Genomic DNA, 19,743 nt, shown 5'->3' on the forward strand with positions numbered 1-19,743 from the left:
GAGAGATGCAGAGAAACAGGCTCCATGCAGGGAGCCTGACATGGGACTTGATCCCGGGTCTCCAGGATCAGGCCCTGGTCTGAAAGTGGTGCTAAACCATTGAGCCACCGGGCTGCCCCCTCTTTTTCTGTGACTTTCTGCTCCTCACTTTTCCATTTTTCTGTTGGGTTTTTGCCTTTTTTTTTTTTCCTTAGAAAGGAATCATTAGATACTAAGAAAATTAGCCTTTTGTTATGTTTTGTAGATTTCATTTGCCTTTTGGGTTTGTTTGTGCTATTTTTAACCAATGATGGATTTTAATTTTGTCAAATGTGTCAATTTTCTTTGTGGCTTACCTGTTTTATTTCATTGTCTACAAAAACCTTTTTTTTTTTTTTTTTTGTCTCTGAGAGTCTTTAAAGTTTTTCTTTTATGTTTTCATGAATAATTTTTTAATGACTAGAGTGCATTTCTGATATGCTCAGACTATTTGGTCATCCTAATTTCCTGGCATTTAGAGCTATTCTCCCCTCGAGCCCTGCCATAAGAATATATAAGGAAAAATGTTTAGTTGCTATCCTGTGAAAATTTAAATGTGAACACGCAGGAATTAACTGTATACAAAGCTTGGTCATTATTTTGCCCCCAAGTAGGAGAACTCATGGGAAAGCTATCATTTACAAAAAAAAAAAAAAAAAAAAGCCAAAATATGCTAAATGCTGTATAAACATATTAACAGTGTAGTTCATTTTTTTACATTTATTTATTTATTTATTTATTTATTTATTTATTTATTTATTTATGATAGTCATACAGAGAGAAACGAGAGAGAGGCAGAGACACAGGCAGAGGGAGAAGCAGGCTCCATGCACTGGGAGCCCGACGTGGGATTCGATCCCGGGTCTCCAGGATCGCGCCCCGGGCCAAAGGCAGGTGCCAAACCGCTGTACCACCCAGGGATCCCCAATAGTGTAGTTCAACATTTCCAACTTTAAAACATTTTCAGTGTTTGCTTCACATAGAGAAGCATTCCTTGTAGCTCCGTTTGTAGGGCCTGTGGGTCATACCTCCCTTTGAAGTCAGTATCTTCAGACTTGTTCCCCTCTTAGAGGTCATGCCTTTGTATGGGCAGAGCAGGAAGTCCCCAGTGTCTGCTCTCTGTGGGACAAATGAATGTTACTGTAATGTCTTCTTCATGGTGGTTTCCTGGATACCTGTTAGGACTCCAGGGATGGATCTTCTAACCATCACATCTACAGTCAGACAGTCAGAAAGAGAGGTGCACAGCGAGACCTCATGGAATCCTTCCCTTTTCCGAGAAGGGGTGGCAGCCAGGCATCCTGAGCTTGTGTTTGAAATTAGACCATCCTGTGTATTCTCAGTTGAAAATTAATTCTGCAGTTAGTGCTCCTCTTTTAGAACTTTTAGAAATCACTTGAAGGAAATAAAAGTTGAGGAAGTACACTTGATATACTATATTTTAAACATTTTATTCGCTATACCAAAAAATGTTGTAGTGTAATGTAAATCAGTTTTCCAATACAAGTAGAAAACATTCTGACTAGGAAGAAATTTTTCTTCTCTGAGAATACCCACTTTCTTTTTCAGAATTAGAAGCGTGAGTCTTCACCTCGTTCTTTCCAGCGTAGGTGTGAAAACCTGACTAGTGTGACAATTGCTTCCAAAGATTGTGTCACAGTTTGAGTTTAGCTTAATGTTTTTCAGGAACAAGCCTATGAATTTATAGGATCATTATCTCTGGAGGTTCACTTCTATATGCTCATGGGTTGTTGTGCTATAGTTGACTCTTGTTTTGTTAATGTCACTATAGGTACCATAGGGCCACAAATGTTTTTCCTTCTTAAATTGATATGCCTGGTTCTCAGAGTGAGACTGGGGGGACAAACTGGGTGTCCCTAATAGGAACGCACAGTTAACCTTCCTGTGTCACAGGTTTTTATGTTAAATGGTATTGGTAATAAGTATATTTTTATTCTATGGATATCCTTGCAGTTTAGTCTCAGCCATAGGACTTATGGAGATAAAAGAAGTGTATGAAGACCCTCGGTATGATTGGGAAGAAGCTATATAAACTCAAGATGCTGTACTTTGTTTTTTAGATGATTTCTTAGCAGTAATCAACTGCATTAATCAACTTCTGATTAGCTGGCTCATTTGTAAGAGAATTGTCTTTAAATATATTGCTTTCAAATTGTTCCTGATATAATTTAGCAAAAGAGGTGATGAAGTTCTTTGTTGACCGATTATCTCGTTTGCTTTTTATTCTTTGACTTACTGTAGTTTGGCAGAAAGCCATTTACACCAAAACATGTAATTACTTTTTAATCCCAAATAAGTTTGAAATGTAAATGAGTGATTTTTGATCTGGGATCTGATGGGATGGGAAAAAGGTGGTTTTTGGGGGGACTCTTCTTAAATCATTCATTCACTAATTTATATTTTTTTCCCCAACTTCTGAAGTGTACTAGAGGGAGCTTTTATCGACATACATACATACATACAGTGGAAGTGTGTATAATAGAGCTAGTATGTTGAAAATGAGTGACTGAATGAAGAAAGGAGCATGTGCCAGCATATCTAGATTGGTGGTCCAGTCTGTGCGTCACCTCCTCCGTGCTTTTCAACACATGGACGCTGGGGCTCTTGTGGGAGAGGGCCTGTGTGGTTCCTGAATTCTGCTGGTAATTACTGTGTGTAGCAAGGACTGAGAGCCACTGCCTCACATTATGGTACTTATGTAATTGAGTTTATAATTTTGCTCTGAACTTGCGCTCATTAAAAAAAATGAGAAAACAGAAGTTTCAGAGCTCTTGATATCTTAAAAACTTGCACCACGGGAAGAAGTGCTTTTTCCCTGCCCTGAAACCAAAAGAGTTTGGTTCTGTAAATGTCTACAACTTTCACTGTCTTTGATAGTTTTATCCGAGGATTCAGAAATTATCAGAGGATTCAGAAACATTCTTTACCTAGAGGGTTTTTTTATTGATCCTTGTTTGAAGCTGATGATACAAAAATCCTAACTGTATGCAGGTGTTTTTACGTGAAGGTGAGTGCAGCTTCTTGAGGCCAAAGGTTGCGTTGATTAACCATGTGTTTCCAGTTCCAAGCATCAGTTTCTGGCACAGATTTTGGAGGTGTTTAATAAATGCCTTTGGAATAAAGGAGTTCAAATATTTAATATTCTGGTGAACTAAATTGTTGTAAAGATAGAGCTTAGAATATCTAGAGTAAGAGATGATTAGCATGTTTCCTAGACCATCTGTCACTAATATCAATTGTTTCTACTTGGCACTGAAGACTTGTGGGTGGGGGGTAAGGGGGTTGGTAGCTTGTGTAAAGTTTAAAAAAAAAAATCTTTAAAAACCTCCTAGGTTTTTCTGCACTCCTCTGTTTGGTAGCTAGAAGTCAGTGCAGTGTTTAAAAAATTGACATTCTTATTATTCAGGAAGGATTAATGGAGTCATTGGTTTTTCCAATAGCAATACCATTGTAATAAGTGGTAGCTGTTTCTGCTTTGCCCCCTTCCAGTCTGTTTGATGGATTAACCAGAGTGATCCTTTGAAAATGTAAGCTAGAGCATGCCACTTCTCTGCTCAAAACCCTCCCAGGATTTCCCACCTTACTGAGAACTAAGCTGTGTTGGGTGTGATCACCACCCCATGCCCTGTTACATCCCTAACATCAGCTAGTGCTCTATCATGGCCAACTCTTCTCTGGCTGCTCCCTGTTCCCACCTCCTTGCCACTTCCAGAACAAGCTAGGACCTTTGCACTTGCTGCTCCCTCTGTGTGGGATGCACTTCCTCTGGACGACTGCGTGGCCAGCTTCCCTCCCAGGGTCATTTTTTGCTCAAGGGTCATTTTCTCCTAAGGCTTTACCAGTTCTTCTTTTAAATTTCATCCCCCCTCCCCCACTCCTTCTCCTTACTTTATTTTTTCCCTTATCACTTACTACCATTGGACATTGAGCATGTTTTAATTTTTAAAAAAATCCTCTATCTTAAATTAAAAAAAAACAATGAGAGCAGAGATCTTTTGTGTTTTGTTCGTTTGTTTATTTTCTTATAGAACAGTTCCTGGCACAGAGTGTGCTCAACATAAATATTTGTCTAGCAAATGAATTAATGAAGCAGGCACTATACACTGGAATAATACAGAATAGTATGGAACTCACTATTTTTTTTTTTTCGAAATTAGAGGGTGTAGCATGGTAAAAGTTTTTTATTTCCTTTCAAAAAGTTACAAACTGTTCACTCTAAAGCACTACTAAATTACTTACATTTAAGTTAAAGGGAGAATAGATCCTTATTCCTAGGCTCTGCTTTATAGGAATGGAATCTGATCCATTATAAGCCCATTCCTACCTTGAGGTGACATTAGTGACAAAGGCACTACAGAAGCACTGAAGATTTTGAATTTCTATCAAGCTTACATAGTTTAGTCTATTGATGGAGTGGATTCTGAGAATGAAATAATGTACATTAGCAAAAAATATCAAACGTAAAAACTGGTGAGAAATAGGTCAGCAGAAGGAGATTTTTTGACTCAAGTGTTCATGGAGTATGATTTTTATTTTGATTAAAGTATTATGAATTAAAATGCAAGTATAGTACATGTTCCCAAATCTTGTAGAAGTATATTTCCCCCTTTGCTAAAGTCAGGGTCCTGAAGTGGCCTGCAGTGCTGTGCTTGACATGTTGCTCCTGTGTTAACCTGCCATCACCTCCTCCTACTTTCCCCTTGCTCCCCCCATGTATAAGGCACACTGGCATCCTTACTCCTCTTCGGTTGCCTTCTGTGCTTCTTACTTAAGATTTTTGCACTGCTTGTCTCTGCCCACAGTATTCCCCCAGACTCACCAGCTGTGAATCTGCTCAGCCCTCACCTACTTTTCTCAGTGAGGCTCACATGCCTCCGGCTACTCTGCTCTCTCTGTCCTCCTCCACTAGTCTGTTACTTTCCTTTTTTTTTTTTTAAAGCACAGCACCTACATTTTATGAAATGTTATATAATTTTCTCGTGTGTTTTAATTATCAGTTTGTGTCTTTCTCTGCTAGAATGTGTCAAAAGAGCAGCACCTTTGTATTGTTCCTTGAGGTCAAATAAGTATCTAGAACAGTGCTTGGCACTTGGCATATATTCAATAAATACTCATTAAGTGAGTGAATGAATGGATGTAATTCACGTAATAAGTTCACATAATTCATTTAGCCTTTATTTTGTACTGTGATAACTAGTAGATTTCTGTACAAGCATGCCTTGGAAATACTGCAGGTTCAGTTCTGGACCACCACAATCAAGTGAGTATTGCAATAAAGCAAGTCAAATGAATATTTTGGTTTCTTAGTGCAAATATAAAAGTTATGTTTACATTGTTGTATATTCTGTTGTGTGCAATAGCATTATGGCTAAAAAACCAATTATATACCTTAATTAAATCTTTGTTGCTAAAAAATGCTATCATATGAGCTTTCAGTGAGTTGTAATCACTGATCATAGATAACCATAATAAATAAAATAAAAATGAAGAAGTATGAAATACTGTGAAAATTTACAAAATTACACAGAGACATGAAATGAGCAAATGCTATTGGAAAAATGGTGCCAATAGACTTGCTCTGGAGAAGGTTGTTACAGACCTTCAATTTGTAAAAAAACACAGTATCCTTGAAGTAAAGCAAAGCGCAATAAAAGGCGGTAGGCCTGTAATTTGCTTCTGTAAGGACAACCTTTGAAATAATACCACTTGTAAGACTTTCCTAGTTTGTGTGTATGTGTGTGTTTGCATGCATGCAGGAAGGGTGATTACATGGTCACCACGAATATGTTGGTATTATACTATATCCGTTTTACCTATCTATAAACACTTGTCATTTTTTAATTGTGGGGGACAAATAACACATAGAACCACAAAATTTATCACCGCTACCATTTTTTAGTGTATAGTTCAGTAGTGTTAGGTGTGTACACAATTGTTGTGTAACCAGTCTCCCAAACTCTTTTTATCTTCCGAATTTGAAACTGTACCCACCACTCAACAACTCAAGAGCTCCCCTCTTCCCCCTCGTCTCAGGCCCAGCAACCATTCTATTTTCTGTTTCTGTAAATTTGACTGTTATCGATACCTCATGGTATGGAATCCTACAATATTTGTCTTTTTGTGACTAGCTTGTTTCACTCAGCATAAGGTCTTGAAGATTCACCCATACTGTAGTAGGAGTCAGAATATCCTTTTTAAGGCTGAATGATGCTGCACTGTACGTATACACCACATCTTATTTATTCATTCATCTGCCCACAGACACTTGGGTTGCTTCTACCTTTTAGCTGTTGTTAGAAGTGCTACTGTGAACATGGGTGTGCAAGCAATTTCTTCGAGACTATAAACTCTTTTCTTGAGATCTGTTAGCTTACAGGAAAAGTGTACCAACCCGTTCTATTTTTGTATATGCCTCCATCTTAATTTCAAAGCTCTTAATTTTATTTCTAAGATCTGAAGTTTATTTAACAGCATGTTTTTCTTTTATGTAATTTACTTTCACATTATAGAATTTGTATTTTGGTGTAAGCTGGGGAAGTGTAGGTGTCCCGCTTTTTTAACATGATTCATTCCTGGAAAACCATATGTCAAAAAGCAGGACAAGCTCCTTGGAAAAACAAGCTACTACTTATTGTATTTTTCAAATTATCTAGACTGTGAATGACCTAAACCGTAGAAATAGCACCAGGATGGTATTGCGTTGTGGTAGCAAAGGAAGGAAATGTTTCTAGAAGGAAAGAATGAACAGTGTTGCTGGCAGAAGGGAGGGTGCAGTGTCATTTGGACTCGGGTGCCCTTAGTCCAAATGAGTATGAGCAGATCCTGAGGGTGGAGTCTGGCTGGAGTAAGGTGTGGCGCCAGCAAGGAGAACAGAGAGGTTACTAGTAGGGGCACATGATTATTGAGACATTGGCATGAAAGGAAGAAGAAAGGACAGCAATGGGGAGGGACCAATCAATAGTGTAAGTCTTAAGGTTGGAAGGGATGGGATACGAGGCAGAGGTAAAGGACCATCTGATATTTGGTAGAGGAGCAAAGCTTCCCTGAATTGTGATAGGAGGGACAGAAGATAGGATGGATGCCCAAGTAGGCTTGATGTAGGTGCAGGTGGTGTGTAGGTTTGGGTTTTAGAAAGAGAAAACAATTTCCCCTTAAAACTTCAGTTTTCTCTCTCAACTGGGAGATGAGGTCATCTCTTGAAATTTATGAGTTAAGAAGAGGAATGACTATTTTGAGGAGAAGAAACAGGGTTTGACATAGTGATTATATGTAGAGAGTGGGAAGAGATAGATACCAGTTGCCAGGCTTGGAGAAGGGAGACATTCAGTCTCCATTGCAGTTGAGTGAGGTACATTAAGCATAAAGTTAGACGTCAGATGTTTGTGAAGATTAATTTGACACATTTATTGAATTCCTACCTACTGCAATGTGTTGGAAGACAGTTCTTGTACCCAGGGAGCTTAGAAGCTTATCGAACATTTATTACATAAAAGAAGAGGTGAGAACAGTCCTGAAACTTCAGAGATCAGATCTGACTGAAGGAGAGAGAGATCTTTGGGTTTGGAAAAGACTTGAGTCAGTGTTGATGGGGAGGTGGGGGGTGGGGGTGGGTGAGAAAAAGCTTCACACAGAAGAATTTGTAGGTACTATGTTAATAGAATGGTGAATAGTCCAGTTTGTTCAGAATTATCCATGAGTCAGTTTGTCTCCATTGCAGTTTAAAAACATATCACAGAAGCTTATGATTTAAAGAAGATTCTGTAGAAGTATGTGACCCCGCTAGTCACCCATATATAAACAGGCCTTATTGCTGCACTGTAGATTCCCGGTTTGGGCCAGATGAATTTGTAGAGCTCATCAAGTGTGATACTTTACCATCCATTCAAGCTTTTTTTCTGTCTTCAGCAGGCGATTAGAAAAAATTATTCCAAACTTGAATCCAGGACTTGAAAAATGTCAGTTGTCTAAATACAGTATCATATTGTGATAAATATAGCTGTTGAAATAAAAAGAATATCTCTTCACAAAACTTTGTTTTAATATTCACAGCAGAACTTTTTTGGGAATGTTATCTGAGAAATAGGACCATTTTATTATCAGAGCTGACTATTAATTAGGGTATTGTTTCAGATATAAAAGTTGATCTGCCACTGAAATTCTATTTGAATATGTATAGTTCCAAGCTTGCTTTGTGTATTTAATAACTTTAGTACCATAATTACTCTGTTTACAATTAAATTTTGGTGAATATGCTAATACGGAATATTGCAGTGAGTGATTTCAGCAAAGGGCAGTGCTGATTTGCATCTTGATGTGCTTTTCACTTGCATCTGCATTTCATTTAATGTCACTGGGAAAAGAAATGGTCAGATTATGTAATGGGTTTTGTGACAGTAAAGTTTTCCTTTTCTTTGAAACCTAAACTACTGTAATAGTGGATTTGCTTTCCTCCAAGTGGGCAGAAGTGATGCAGAAAGGTTGGGTTTGGTGGAGTTTTGTGCCCTCCAGCGTATTGTTTAACAGAAACCTAATGTAGGTATTGGTTTCATCAGTAGAAGAAACCTATAATGTATTAAGGCAATTGTTGAATTCGAATTAGTGTTTTAAGTTCTTTAGGAAAGTCACCGAGTTACTGAGGCAAATGCTTGTGGTTGTAAAACTTAACGATTTTTGAGTTGAGGCTTCTGGTTTTAAATACTTCTCCTCCTTTTCAGAAATCACATGAAAAGAAACAAGGAGATTGAGAAACAGTTCTCATATTCTCTGAAACTAGGGGAACTTCTGTGACCCTAAACCAGGAAATAAGAGGGGTGGCTAAACGCTAAAGTCAAATGGGGGTGTGGCAGGGCGTAGAAAGGGGACAGTCTTGGCGCTGAGACACAGCTCAGACGGTGCTGGAAGAGGAGTGTTCTCCAGAGTGAGTGGAGTGCAACCAATAAGGTTTTCTTTGGAAAAATAGGATATGGGTGTTGGCAGAACGACTTTATGTGAAAAAAAAAAAAAAAGATAAAAGAACAACTTTGTATGAACTTGTTTTGTCTTTAGTTTACTTAGGCTGTATGATATATTTAAGTTCCTCGAAACCTGTGGATCTCCCTAACGTGCATGCATGACCGAGACAGAGAAAAAAAACTGGGGAACGGTTTGGAAAATTCCTGTGTTCCTACCCCTGGTTATCTTACACCAGTATAAGTGTAGACAAATCAAAATTATATCAGCAAAATATGAAACCATCAGATAACTAAAAGAAGACATGGGAGGTATTTGAAAAGAGTAATTTGGGAGCAGGCTTTCCAAGGATGACAGACATAAAGTCCAAAAGCTAAAAATAAACTCAAAAGACAAACGGGTGAGACTATTTGCAATATAAAGAGCTAATCTCTTTACTAGAGAATATATGAGAAGTGCCTATAAATAAAAAAGCAAAAGCAACCAATAGTTGTTAGGAAATGAAGTACAGATTTTACTTAGGAGTGCGTGGGTGTGTGTGTGTGTGTGTGTCTCTGATTGGACAAGCTCATAGAGTCTGAAAAGATTCTCAGTTTTGGTCCCTTGGTGATTGTTAATTATAGGAACAGTAATTTTTTAATGCTTAAAACCATAAAATATTTCACAATACACAAGACCTTATTAAGCAGACACAGACTTAGTGAATTATCAGGTGCTATTAGAACCACCACGCACACCAGGAAATAGAACCACCTGCCCGTCCTCATCACAACTTTCTTACACTTCTGAAAGTAACTTCTATCTTTTATGGCAATCGCTTCCTTTTCTTTATCGGTTATCACTACAATGTGCATCCTTAAATACTTAAGTATGGATTTGCCTGATTTTGTTTTGTTTTAGATACGTTGTTTTTCATCTGTCTCTCTTCTCCCCCATCTCTTGTTTTTTTCCTTTATCTGTTGAAGGAATGGGATCATGTGTACTGTAGGGTTTCCCATCCTTGGGACTTGGCTGATTGCATTCCTGTGCTATAGTTTATCATGTTCTGTTCTATTCATCTCCTGTGAATTGATAGGCTTGATCAGATTCAGATTCTATTAATTTTTTATTTTTATTTTTTGGCAAGATTACTTCATGGGTAGTGGCATATTCTTTTATCAGGAGGCGTATAATATGTCTGGACACCTCTCACATTTTGATGTTAGTAGCTATCAGTGCTCAGTGTCTGGATCCATTAATTCATTAGAAAGTGGAAGTGGTGTTAACCTAAAACCATTCTTATTCATTTATTAGCTGAAATTTTCCCATAAGGAGAAATTTCTCTTCATCCAGTATTTGGTTACCCAGTGGTACAATTCATGTAAGAAAGAGAGGATAAATGCTTGATTCTTTTCTTTCTTTCTTTTTTTTTTTTTTTAAAGCAGCTTTCAAAATTGAGTGGTTTCCTGTTATTCTCTAGAGGTGACCATTTAGGTTTTCTTACTATTATAAACTCTTGGATTTACCCATTTTATGTGTTTTAATCCATAGCGGTTATTATCTTTATTGAGTCAAATTGGCTCATCTTTGGTCAGTGGGAACGTTTAAGTTGGCTCCTTAGACATATCTGACATAACTCTCATAGTTTTTGATAGCTTCCTTGACACCTAGAAATGACAAGACGTTCCAAGTCTATCTTGTACATTTCTAGCTCCACACCTGGAATCAGTCATCTCTTCAAGAAATCTGATTTCTTTTACAGGAAACAGTATTTCAAGCATACAATTTGTGTACTAGAAATACTCATTACTACTGGGTTGGTTATTTCTAAGCTTTTTGTGGCTAGGGCTAGGAAATGCAAAGGTGTGTGGGTGTGCCTGTGGGCGTTCACGTGTACACGTGCTTTTTGTGAAGATAAAATAACTTCTGAATTAAAAGTATATTCTTTTTAAAAATATTTTATTTATTTATTTATTCATGACAGACACAGAGAGAGCAGAGACACGGGCCCAGGGAGAAGCAGGCTCCCTGCACAGGCTCCCTGCAGGGAGCCTGATGTAGGACTCCATCCTGGGGATCACACCCTGGGTTGAAGGCGGCGCTAAACCCTGAGCCACCTGGGCTGCCCAAAAGTATCTTTGTATAAAGCATTTTTAGCCTTACTTCTTCTGCCTTTCATCTGTATCCCCTTTCTTTCATATATGAATCTTGACTTTTAAGGATGCAGGGGCATGACAATTAAAATATCACATTATTGCTCATTTGCATTATTCCACAGCTATATATACAGTAACCTTAGTTTATAAAACCAAGTATCGTTTACAGTATAATTACCCGAGAGTTGGTTTTTTGGCATATATTCCTCCCCCCCCCCTTTTTTTTTTTAACAGTTGTACCGTATCTACTTCGTCAGAACATATGCCTGTTATATATCCTGTCCTTGTAGTCTTTGTTGAGTCTTGCTTCTACAAATCAGTGTCTGCTTACTGCTCACTCCCAGGTCTTCCAGCGATGTTTCTTTGGGCATTTTGGATATCTGAGGCTTGTTCTCTGGTGGATTCTTGCTCCCTTTTTCCAAGTTGAGAACACTTCTGGTTTTTATACTTGAAATTTAACAGAATGTAAAATCTGTGGTTCATGTTTCTTTGTCTTAACTATGTTACTTTCCCTTTTTTTTTTTCTGGCATAGGTATTGCTGTCAGAGTGATGACAGTCTGATTTATTCTCCTTATAAGAGATCTGTTTTTGGCCTGGATGCTCAAAGAATACTTTCTTTTCCGTGGGGTTCCGTAATTTTGCTAGGTGTGTTTGAGCGCAGAGTTGTCCTGGGCTGATTTCTTCATGTACCGGGAGAGGTGTGACCTTTCGTTTTGAGGTTTTTTTTTTTTTTTTTTTTTTTTAAAGTTCAGGAAAGTCTTCTTAGATTAAAGCATTTTTAGTATTCTGTTCCCTTGCTTTGATTTTCTTTGTTATATGTTCACTGGCTTTTCTTTTTGTGTTCTAAATCTATGACTTTTTTCTTGAAATGTTTATCTTTTTCACCCTTTTTGATTTTTAAATTTTTTTCCTTTTCACTTTCTATTTCTGTTAAGTCACAGTGTTTAAACTGCCTTCAGTCTGATGTTCCTTCTAGCTTAGTTTTCATCTCTGAAATGATTGTGACTTTTTAGTTATTCCCTTCTATCGCTTGGTTTCTGAGTTTTTCTAATTCTGATCTCTGTTAGTCTTTCCATATAAAAATTTTTAAGCTTGTTTTGAAATATTGCTTCATAGCTCTCAACTTTTTGGCAGGCATGTTTTATGTATTTTTCTGCAGGGACTTTAAAAAAATTTCAATTTGCACGGGACTAGGTTTGGATCCTTTTTTGTTTTGCTGAATTTTATAAGCAATTTTTCTTTTATGTGCAATTAGTTCTGGATGGTATAGTTCAGGTTGACTTTGTGTCATATCTAGAACCTCCTTTTCTGTTCTGTACTGTTTTGTTTTGGTATAGTGTTCCAAAACATGGAGGCTAACTTACAAATCTGCTATTGTGTTTGTTTGAACCTTCTTTTTCCTTTCTTTGTATTATCTTTGTGATGCTCAGTTTGGATTCCATTCCCAGCAGTTTCTGATCCACCTGGGGAGGCTTTGACCTGAGCGTGAGTTTTGGCTGCTTGGTCTTGTGAGCTGTGGAGGCCAGCAGAGCCAGCCCCGCGTGCGCCGGCTTTGGGAGTGTGCAGGGCCCTCCTCAGCTTCAGCTGCTGAGCTTCCACGTTGTCTCTGTGCCTCTAGAGGCAACCTGGGGTAACTTGGGGGTCCTCAGATTCGTCAGAAACACTACCCTGGCTTCTGCTCCTTTCCTCACAGCAGCTGGTGGCATGTAGGTCATCTTGTTGCCCGTGGCATCTTCACCCACTCCCATTTTGGAGTTCGTGGATGTAGGGAATACTGTTGCCTCATTTTGTTGTAGATACTGTCCTTTGGGTTTGAGTTTGTTCTCTAGTTGTCCTTTCTGGTTTTATGGGGGAATTTAGGGAGATTAAATAGGTGTGCTGCCTCTGATTTGTACAGTGAATTGAGAGACTCTCAGTGATGGCTGATTCTGTGGGGCTGCTTTTAGGAAGGAAAAAAGTCATTCCAGACTGCATTAATTGTTACCAGTAGGGTATAGGACTAACACTCAGAGTAAAAGCTAACCACTTAATTTGGAGAAAAAACACTTTTTGTTGACCACAATTTATATTGAGTAGAAGCTGAGCTAGCATATTTCATTTGAAATATGGCCACTTTTGGAAAGGAATTATAGTAAAACACAAAAGATAGTCTGGTTACTATCTTGAGTTACTGAAAGAGGAAAAGTCTTTTTTTTTTTTTGACTCATTTTAAACTGTCTTGACTACTATAAGGAAATCATCAAATAGGAGATTACTCTGATGATTTGTTACAGTGGGGTAAATTTAGAAGGCATCCATTTTAGCATTTGGAAGTGCTGTGTCTAGGTTCTTTCTTTCTCTTTTTTCTTTTTTTGTCTTGCCTATTTCTTGTACTCCGTCTACAACCATAGCTGTAAAAGTCACCTTGATTGGGGTATTGAGTCTAGGCTATTACAGTTTACACTGAAATTTCATTCAGGAAGACTTTACAATGATTAAAAATACAATTAAGGGAATTGTTAGGAAGAAATAATAGTCACATTAATTTATTTTGGAGATGTTTTCTTAGAGAAGATTTGGACAGTGAAGAGGGATTGGTATTCTAAAGGAAAAATTAAATTTAAAAATCTCCAATAAGTTAATAAAGAACATTTGCATATGTAGAGTTTATGTACGTGGCATGATTGTGGATGGATATTTCCGCATCTAATTTCCGGTGTATGTCCTTAGACTATCTAGGCTCCAAACCAAGACACCTTATGTAATGTAATTGTTCTGTCTTAACAAACAGCCTGTCCTTCACCTGAACAGCCATTTCAAAGTGTTGCAGACTGTGGCCTCTGAGAAAGTATTTGTTTTAAATCTTTTCCAATTAGTAGTTGTGGAACTGAGAGTTTGAGGCCCTCCTGCCCCGCCCCTGCCCAGGGTTCTCTCTCTGTGAGGCAAGCTAGATCTCAGGGCACTTACAGCCCAGAGAGAAGTGACTAATTGGTGTCAGTGGTACTAGAATCTGGGGCTTTTGATTCTAGCCCAGGGCTGTTTTCACAGTAACACGCAGCTTCTCTGAATGTTATGTTAAACTCCGCTGTTGAGTGAGAAAGGTGAATCCAGATTCACTTCCAGAAGCATAGGTGTGAGAAGGGAAGCATGGAGCGCTGCGTGTTGCCAGCTTTGCCTTTCTTGGGAACCCGAGAGACCAAACAGCCGCCGTTTCCTTATCACTGTTTGGAAAGGTCCACTCCTTCCCTGGGTAATTGTGGGCCACAGCATCAAGACTTTGGAGTCAGGTTAGTCTTCAGAGCGATGTCTGTTGCTCTGCTGCTTTTAGGTGTAGAGCCTTCATTTCCTCATCTGTAAGATGGGGATGATAATGTAATCTTCACAGAGACGTGACGATGGATTGTGTGTTAAGAAAGCATCCCCTATCGTGTCGTAAATGCTCTTCCTCATTTGGAAAGCACCTTTGCAGCACCGAGCATCCCTTAGTGGAAAATGTTTTCAGCACTTCTAGGATTATAATTCTGAGTGTCGCTCTCTTTCATGTTATAGTGAAAATGCCTCGTGTAAAAGCAGCTCAAGCTGGAAGACAGGGCCCTGCAAAGAGACGACTTGCAGAACACTTTGCAGCTGGGGAGATAATCACGGACATGACAAAGAAGGAGTGGAAACTAGGATCGCCCATTGGCCAGGGCGGCTTCGGCTGTATATATCTTGGTAAGTGTACCAGTCCAAAGATTTACATGTTTTCTTATCAAATAATTTCTCAGGAGCTTTTACAGGATGTTCCTAATTATCGACATTCAACTTAATACTGTATGATTAGACGAAAACGCATCTCTGTTACAGGAGTGGAGAAGAAGATAGTAGATTTACTCGCAGTAGAAAAAGAGGGTGATAGATCTGTAATATTGTGCTTTAGATTTTTAAGATATTCTGTATATTCTCAGTTTCTTCTGAGACCCGGAGAAAGCCATGGCCATCTTTCTTTCCCCACCTTCACTCAATTGGGATTTATTCCCTCTGTTTTGGTTTAATTTGGAGATTTTCAGATAACAGGTGTGAATTTTTTTTTTTTCTTTCTCTATGACCCTACAAATCGTTGTAGTGGAATTGGATGACCTGAAAATTGCATACTAGGCCTGATTAAATGTGCTATTAATTAGCATACTTACCTTGAAATTTTGGAGGACCCATGTGGAACCCTGAGATTCTGTAGGTTAACTAAATCATTGATTTAAAAAATATTTTACCTCATTGCTTCTAAAGCTGACTGCTTCACTTGGAGTATTAATAGTGATATATTTCATGTTTGCTTTTGCAATTTCTTTCTTACTTTTCCATGATATATCCTACTCCACCTCTAATCTTGATTTAGTTATTTACCTAATTATTTAATTTCTGCTCTGAGGTTTATAAAATTTTATTTTTAGTAATGGAACCCTTTTTTCTTTCAAGCAATGTGTTACTCAGGATACTATTATTAGATACTAGGTTAGTGTTAGTAGTGGAAACTTCTTAGCACTGAGATTCTCAGCTCCACAACCAGGCCTAGGAATCAGATGCCATATGTAGAGAGAGGGCCCAGCAGTGAGACTGAACAAGTACCCCAGGTGATTTGGATGTGTGCTGATGTTTGAGAGCTGCCCACGAGATGAGGATCTTCTTAGGAGGGTCCGACTCCAACTCCTCCAGGGCCAGCAGGCTGTAGGGTTAGCCGTAGCCTCTAGGGCTGTGTTCCTGAGACAGCCTGGAGCCCAGTGCTCTACTGTATGCTGTAAATAGGATTTCTCTAGGTCAGTGGCACCTGTCTTTGGGAGATGGGTGTTGATTCTTTAGTTTTGTTGAGGGCCAAGCCCGCTGTAGTAGACCAGGCTATCTGTTGAGGTGAAAATATGTATTAACCAAGAAAGGTTAGTGGCCAGGTTATATAGGTTTGACCTTAGGGGTTAGAGATGGTAGATTCTATAAGCTGTTCTGCAGAATGTGTGCACTTAGGACATTCCATGTTAGGAGTGGGAACCTGACACAAGTAGGTTCTTCATTTTGTAGTAGTTACTTTACATTTGTAACCTTTGGAACATTTGCCACTCCCACTGCATTTGTGCTCTTTTATTGGTGTTTGTATTTATCATTAAAAAGTGCCATCTAATAGTGAGTACTGTTAATGTCCAATGATTTGACAGATTCCTTTAATAAAGCTTTGCTTTTATAGAGCTGGATTGATCAATCTGGATTTGCTTTAGTATTGCTGCCTCCAGTTTGTCTCTTGGTGCCCACTGACATACAAAAGCAGCCATAGTCAAGATCATCAGCAGTTTTTGCTCATGAATTAAAAAGATTACTTTTGAATTATTTTGGATATTTCCTGCAGTGTTTGCTACCATTTTTTTTTTTCTTCTTGGGAAGATTGCTCCCATGTCTTTCACGGGAGCACGTCCCCTCTCGCTGTGGAGATGCATAGGCATCCTCGCAGGGACTTCTGGGTTCTCCAGCTTTCCTTCCTCGGCTCACTTTTCATTCTGTGGGTTCTGCTCTGAGTGCTTTTATCGATTTCATGGCTGCTCTTGCTGTGTTTTGACTGTCGACTTCCCCATCTTTTATCTGTAGCCAGGGGCTTGATCTGCGTGCATCCCGTGGCCAGGGGCCTGCAGGGCACCCACCGGCTCTCTTGTGACCAGGAGAGGCATATCTCAGGCCAGACACCGGAAGGCATTAAGTGTTCCTTTACCAGTGTCCCAAGTACTTCACCTAGTCCTGTGGCTTTACCTGTGTGACAACTCTCTCCATCTTTGCCGACCTTGCCTTAGTGCTGGTCATTTTCACGTCTTGTTTGGATTCTCACTGTGGTGGTGGCTCTTCTTTGCTACCTTCCTGGCCCCCTTGCGTCTCATCATTCATGGCTTTGGCTTGAGTGATCTAGCCTAGTCAAATTCCTGTAATGGCTCCCCGCAGCTCCGGGGAGAAAGTGCCAGATGTAGGAGAATGGCATAGAGACCCTCCCTCTGTTCTCATTCCTATGTAGCTTCTTCATCCCTCTTATCTCCTCAGGATCTGTGCTTTGTCCTGCAGCCCTTTGCCTCTTGATCTCGGTATGTGATGCTTCTCTTGCTTCATTTTTCCAAAGCTGAGGATTGGGCAGGTACTCTGTGTATAGGCCCTTTGCATTAACCCTTTCATAATACTGTCCACACTGTATTGAAGTTACTTTTCTCTCTCTTGGCAATGGGACAGTTCTTCTCATTGTGTCCCCAGTGCCTGGCATGTTTTGTGGCATATAATGTTTGAAGGAATTACTGAGCCTCTTTTTCCCCTTTCCTCATTTGAACTGTGCAGCATTATTGGAATACTATCCTTATTTTAATATTTTGTTACACTGAATGCTTATTTAAAGCTACCATATGCCCATGGTAGTCACTGTTGTGACTCTAGCATTCCTTCTTCACTCTCAAGTACTGTAGCTGCAGTTTCTTCAAAATCCTGCTGTTTTCCTCCCCTGGTCCTCCTTCATCAATTCATCTACTAATGTGAGAATGCCTTAGGGCTCAGGCCTAGGGTTTCTTCTTTTCTTATCTATGCTCGTGCCCTAGGGGCTCTTCCAGGGTCATGGCTTTAACTGAGTAGTGTTTCCATGTCAATGACTCTCAAATTTTTTTCTTCAACCTGGACCATTCTTGTGAACTCAGGACTTGTATATCAAGTGCCTGTTGGATGTTTACTGAATATCTCAGACAGAAAGCTCTCCAAAGCACCAGCTCTTCCTACAGCTTCCTCCATCTTAGTAAGTAGCAACTTTGCAGCTGCTCAGGCTGAAAACTTGGAGGCCTCCTTGCCTCCTTTTCTTCCTTTCCCTTCCATATCCAGTTTATCAACGAATCCTGTTGACTCCTTTTTGAAAATACATCCACCGTCTAACCACTTAGCACCACCTTGTCTGCTGTCGTTCTGGTTCACCTCGAGTGTCGTTGTGGCCAGGCTGACCTCTCTGCTTCTGCTTTTGCCCTCTGTACCCCATTCTCCACCAGGCAGCCTGAAGAATTCTGAAAAATCAAAGTCTAATCTTGCCAGTCCTCTTCTCAGAACCTTCCAGTGGCTCTCCAGCTCAACCACAGTGACAGCTTTATGTCAGCCTTACGTCACATGCTGCTCTTTGTCCCCTGCTGCTGCTTCTGATCTGTCCCTTATTACTTTCCACCTCACTTAGTTTTCTTCAGCTACTTTTGCCTCCTTGCTTTCTTAGACTTGTCAGAGGCTTCCATGTCAGGGCCTTTGTGCTGGTTTGCATGGAATGTTCTTCCCCAGGTACTTACATGGCTGATTCCCTCTCTGCCTTCAGACCACAGTTCCAGTGACAGAGAGGCTTCTCTGAAGACCTTTCAACAGTGTGTACCTTCTTTCCTGCCTCGTTTTCCTGTTCTAGCACTGAAAGCATTGAGCATGCTTTATGTTTTAATTGCTGTCTGTGTCCTACCACTGAAATGTTAGCTTCATAAGAGTAGCAGTTATTTCTTCCTGTTCATTACTAAATCAGTTTCCTAGAAATGGCATTTAGTAGGTACTTGGTAAAATATTTTTTTCATGAATGTGGGCAGCCTTATATTCCTGACTCCTTAATCTAGCACCTGTGCTTTATTTGCATGAAATAAAATGACAGCCACATTATGATTAGTTCAAAGTTCTAGTGCCAAACATCCTGAATTGTTGATATAGATGAGTTTTCCCCCCAAAACTAGTGCTTTTTGGAACTTTAGCTCCCTCTTTTCTTACCCTCTTTTTCTTTTTTTTTTTTTTGCCCCTGGTTTGTGAAATTTAAGAAATGTCATCAGTTATTATCCTCTTGGGAATTCACAACCTTCATTAGCATATCAAAGGCTATGAGTACTTTTGAATTAAATAAATCTTTAACTCAGAGTTTTCCATACTTAATTGATGATCGGATTAAAGATACCAATAATTATAACATGCATTCCATTTTCAGATCTGTTAAATCTTAAAAAAAAAAAAAGAGCCTTCAAATTGGTGAAATATACTATAATGATATCCTGAGACACATATTTGGGAACTGAAATTTATCCTATCAAGGAGTTATAGATATACAGACCTAAATATTAACAGGTTTGTAACAGGTTAATTAAAATAATGCTACTTCTTGTTCTAATATTACATATGTCACTTTTTCAAACAGCTGATATGAATTCTTCAAAGTCGGTGGGCAGCGATGCACCTTGTGTTGTAAAAGTGGTAAGAAAATATTTTAGCTTATTTTCTTTTTTTGTTGAATGGGTGTATGGTTTATTTTGTATGACATCCTTTTTGATAACTAGAATTAAACTATAAGATACTACATTTTTAACAATGTTTATTAATAAATATGTAAGAAGACAAAAAATATCTTTATAATTTTAAATAATTTAAGTTCAAAAAGTCCATTTCTTCCCTTTTGAGTTAGAGTGATCTTGGTTTTTAGGGGAAAAATGAATCAGGGAGGTGTACAGATGTAGAATAAAAAAATTCATCTCATTCTTTTATTTTAGCTATATTTACAATAGAGATGCTTTTTATTTATATCCCGTAAGACTATATACTTTAGTGAAATTGTATGGTATTTTTTCTTGCATTTGCTTCTGAACTGCTTTGTCAATT

At 38.8% G+C, this 19,743-nt stretch overlaps 1 protein-coding gene across 6 annotated transcripts in view; it reads left to right on the forward strand.

Annotated features, from left to right (window-relative positions):
• VRK1 (VRK serine/threonine kinase 1) overlaps nt 1-19,743 on the forward strand; it is a 106,812-nt gene that overhangs the window by 49,876 nt on the left and 37,193 nt on the right. For all 6 annotated transcript variants that reach the window (XM_077910522.1, XM_077910523.1, XM_077910524.1 and 3 more), the window contains exons 2-3: nt 14,653-14,817; nt 19,286-19,341. In XM_077910522.1, coding sequence (XP_077766648.1) covers nt 14,653-14,817; nt 19,286-19,341 — 221 coding nt within the window. The remainder of the gene's footprint in view (nt 1-14,652; nt 14,818-19,285; nt 19,342-19,743) is intronic.

The sequence above is a fragment of the Canis aureus genome, chromosome 9 (assembly GCF_053574225.1).
Source record: "Canis aureus isolate CA01 chromosome 9, VMU_Caureus_v.1.0, whole genome shotgun sequence".
NCBI classification, from domain to species: Eukaryota; Metazoa; Chordata; class Mammalia; order Carnivora; family Canidae; genus Canis; species Canis aureus.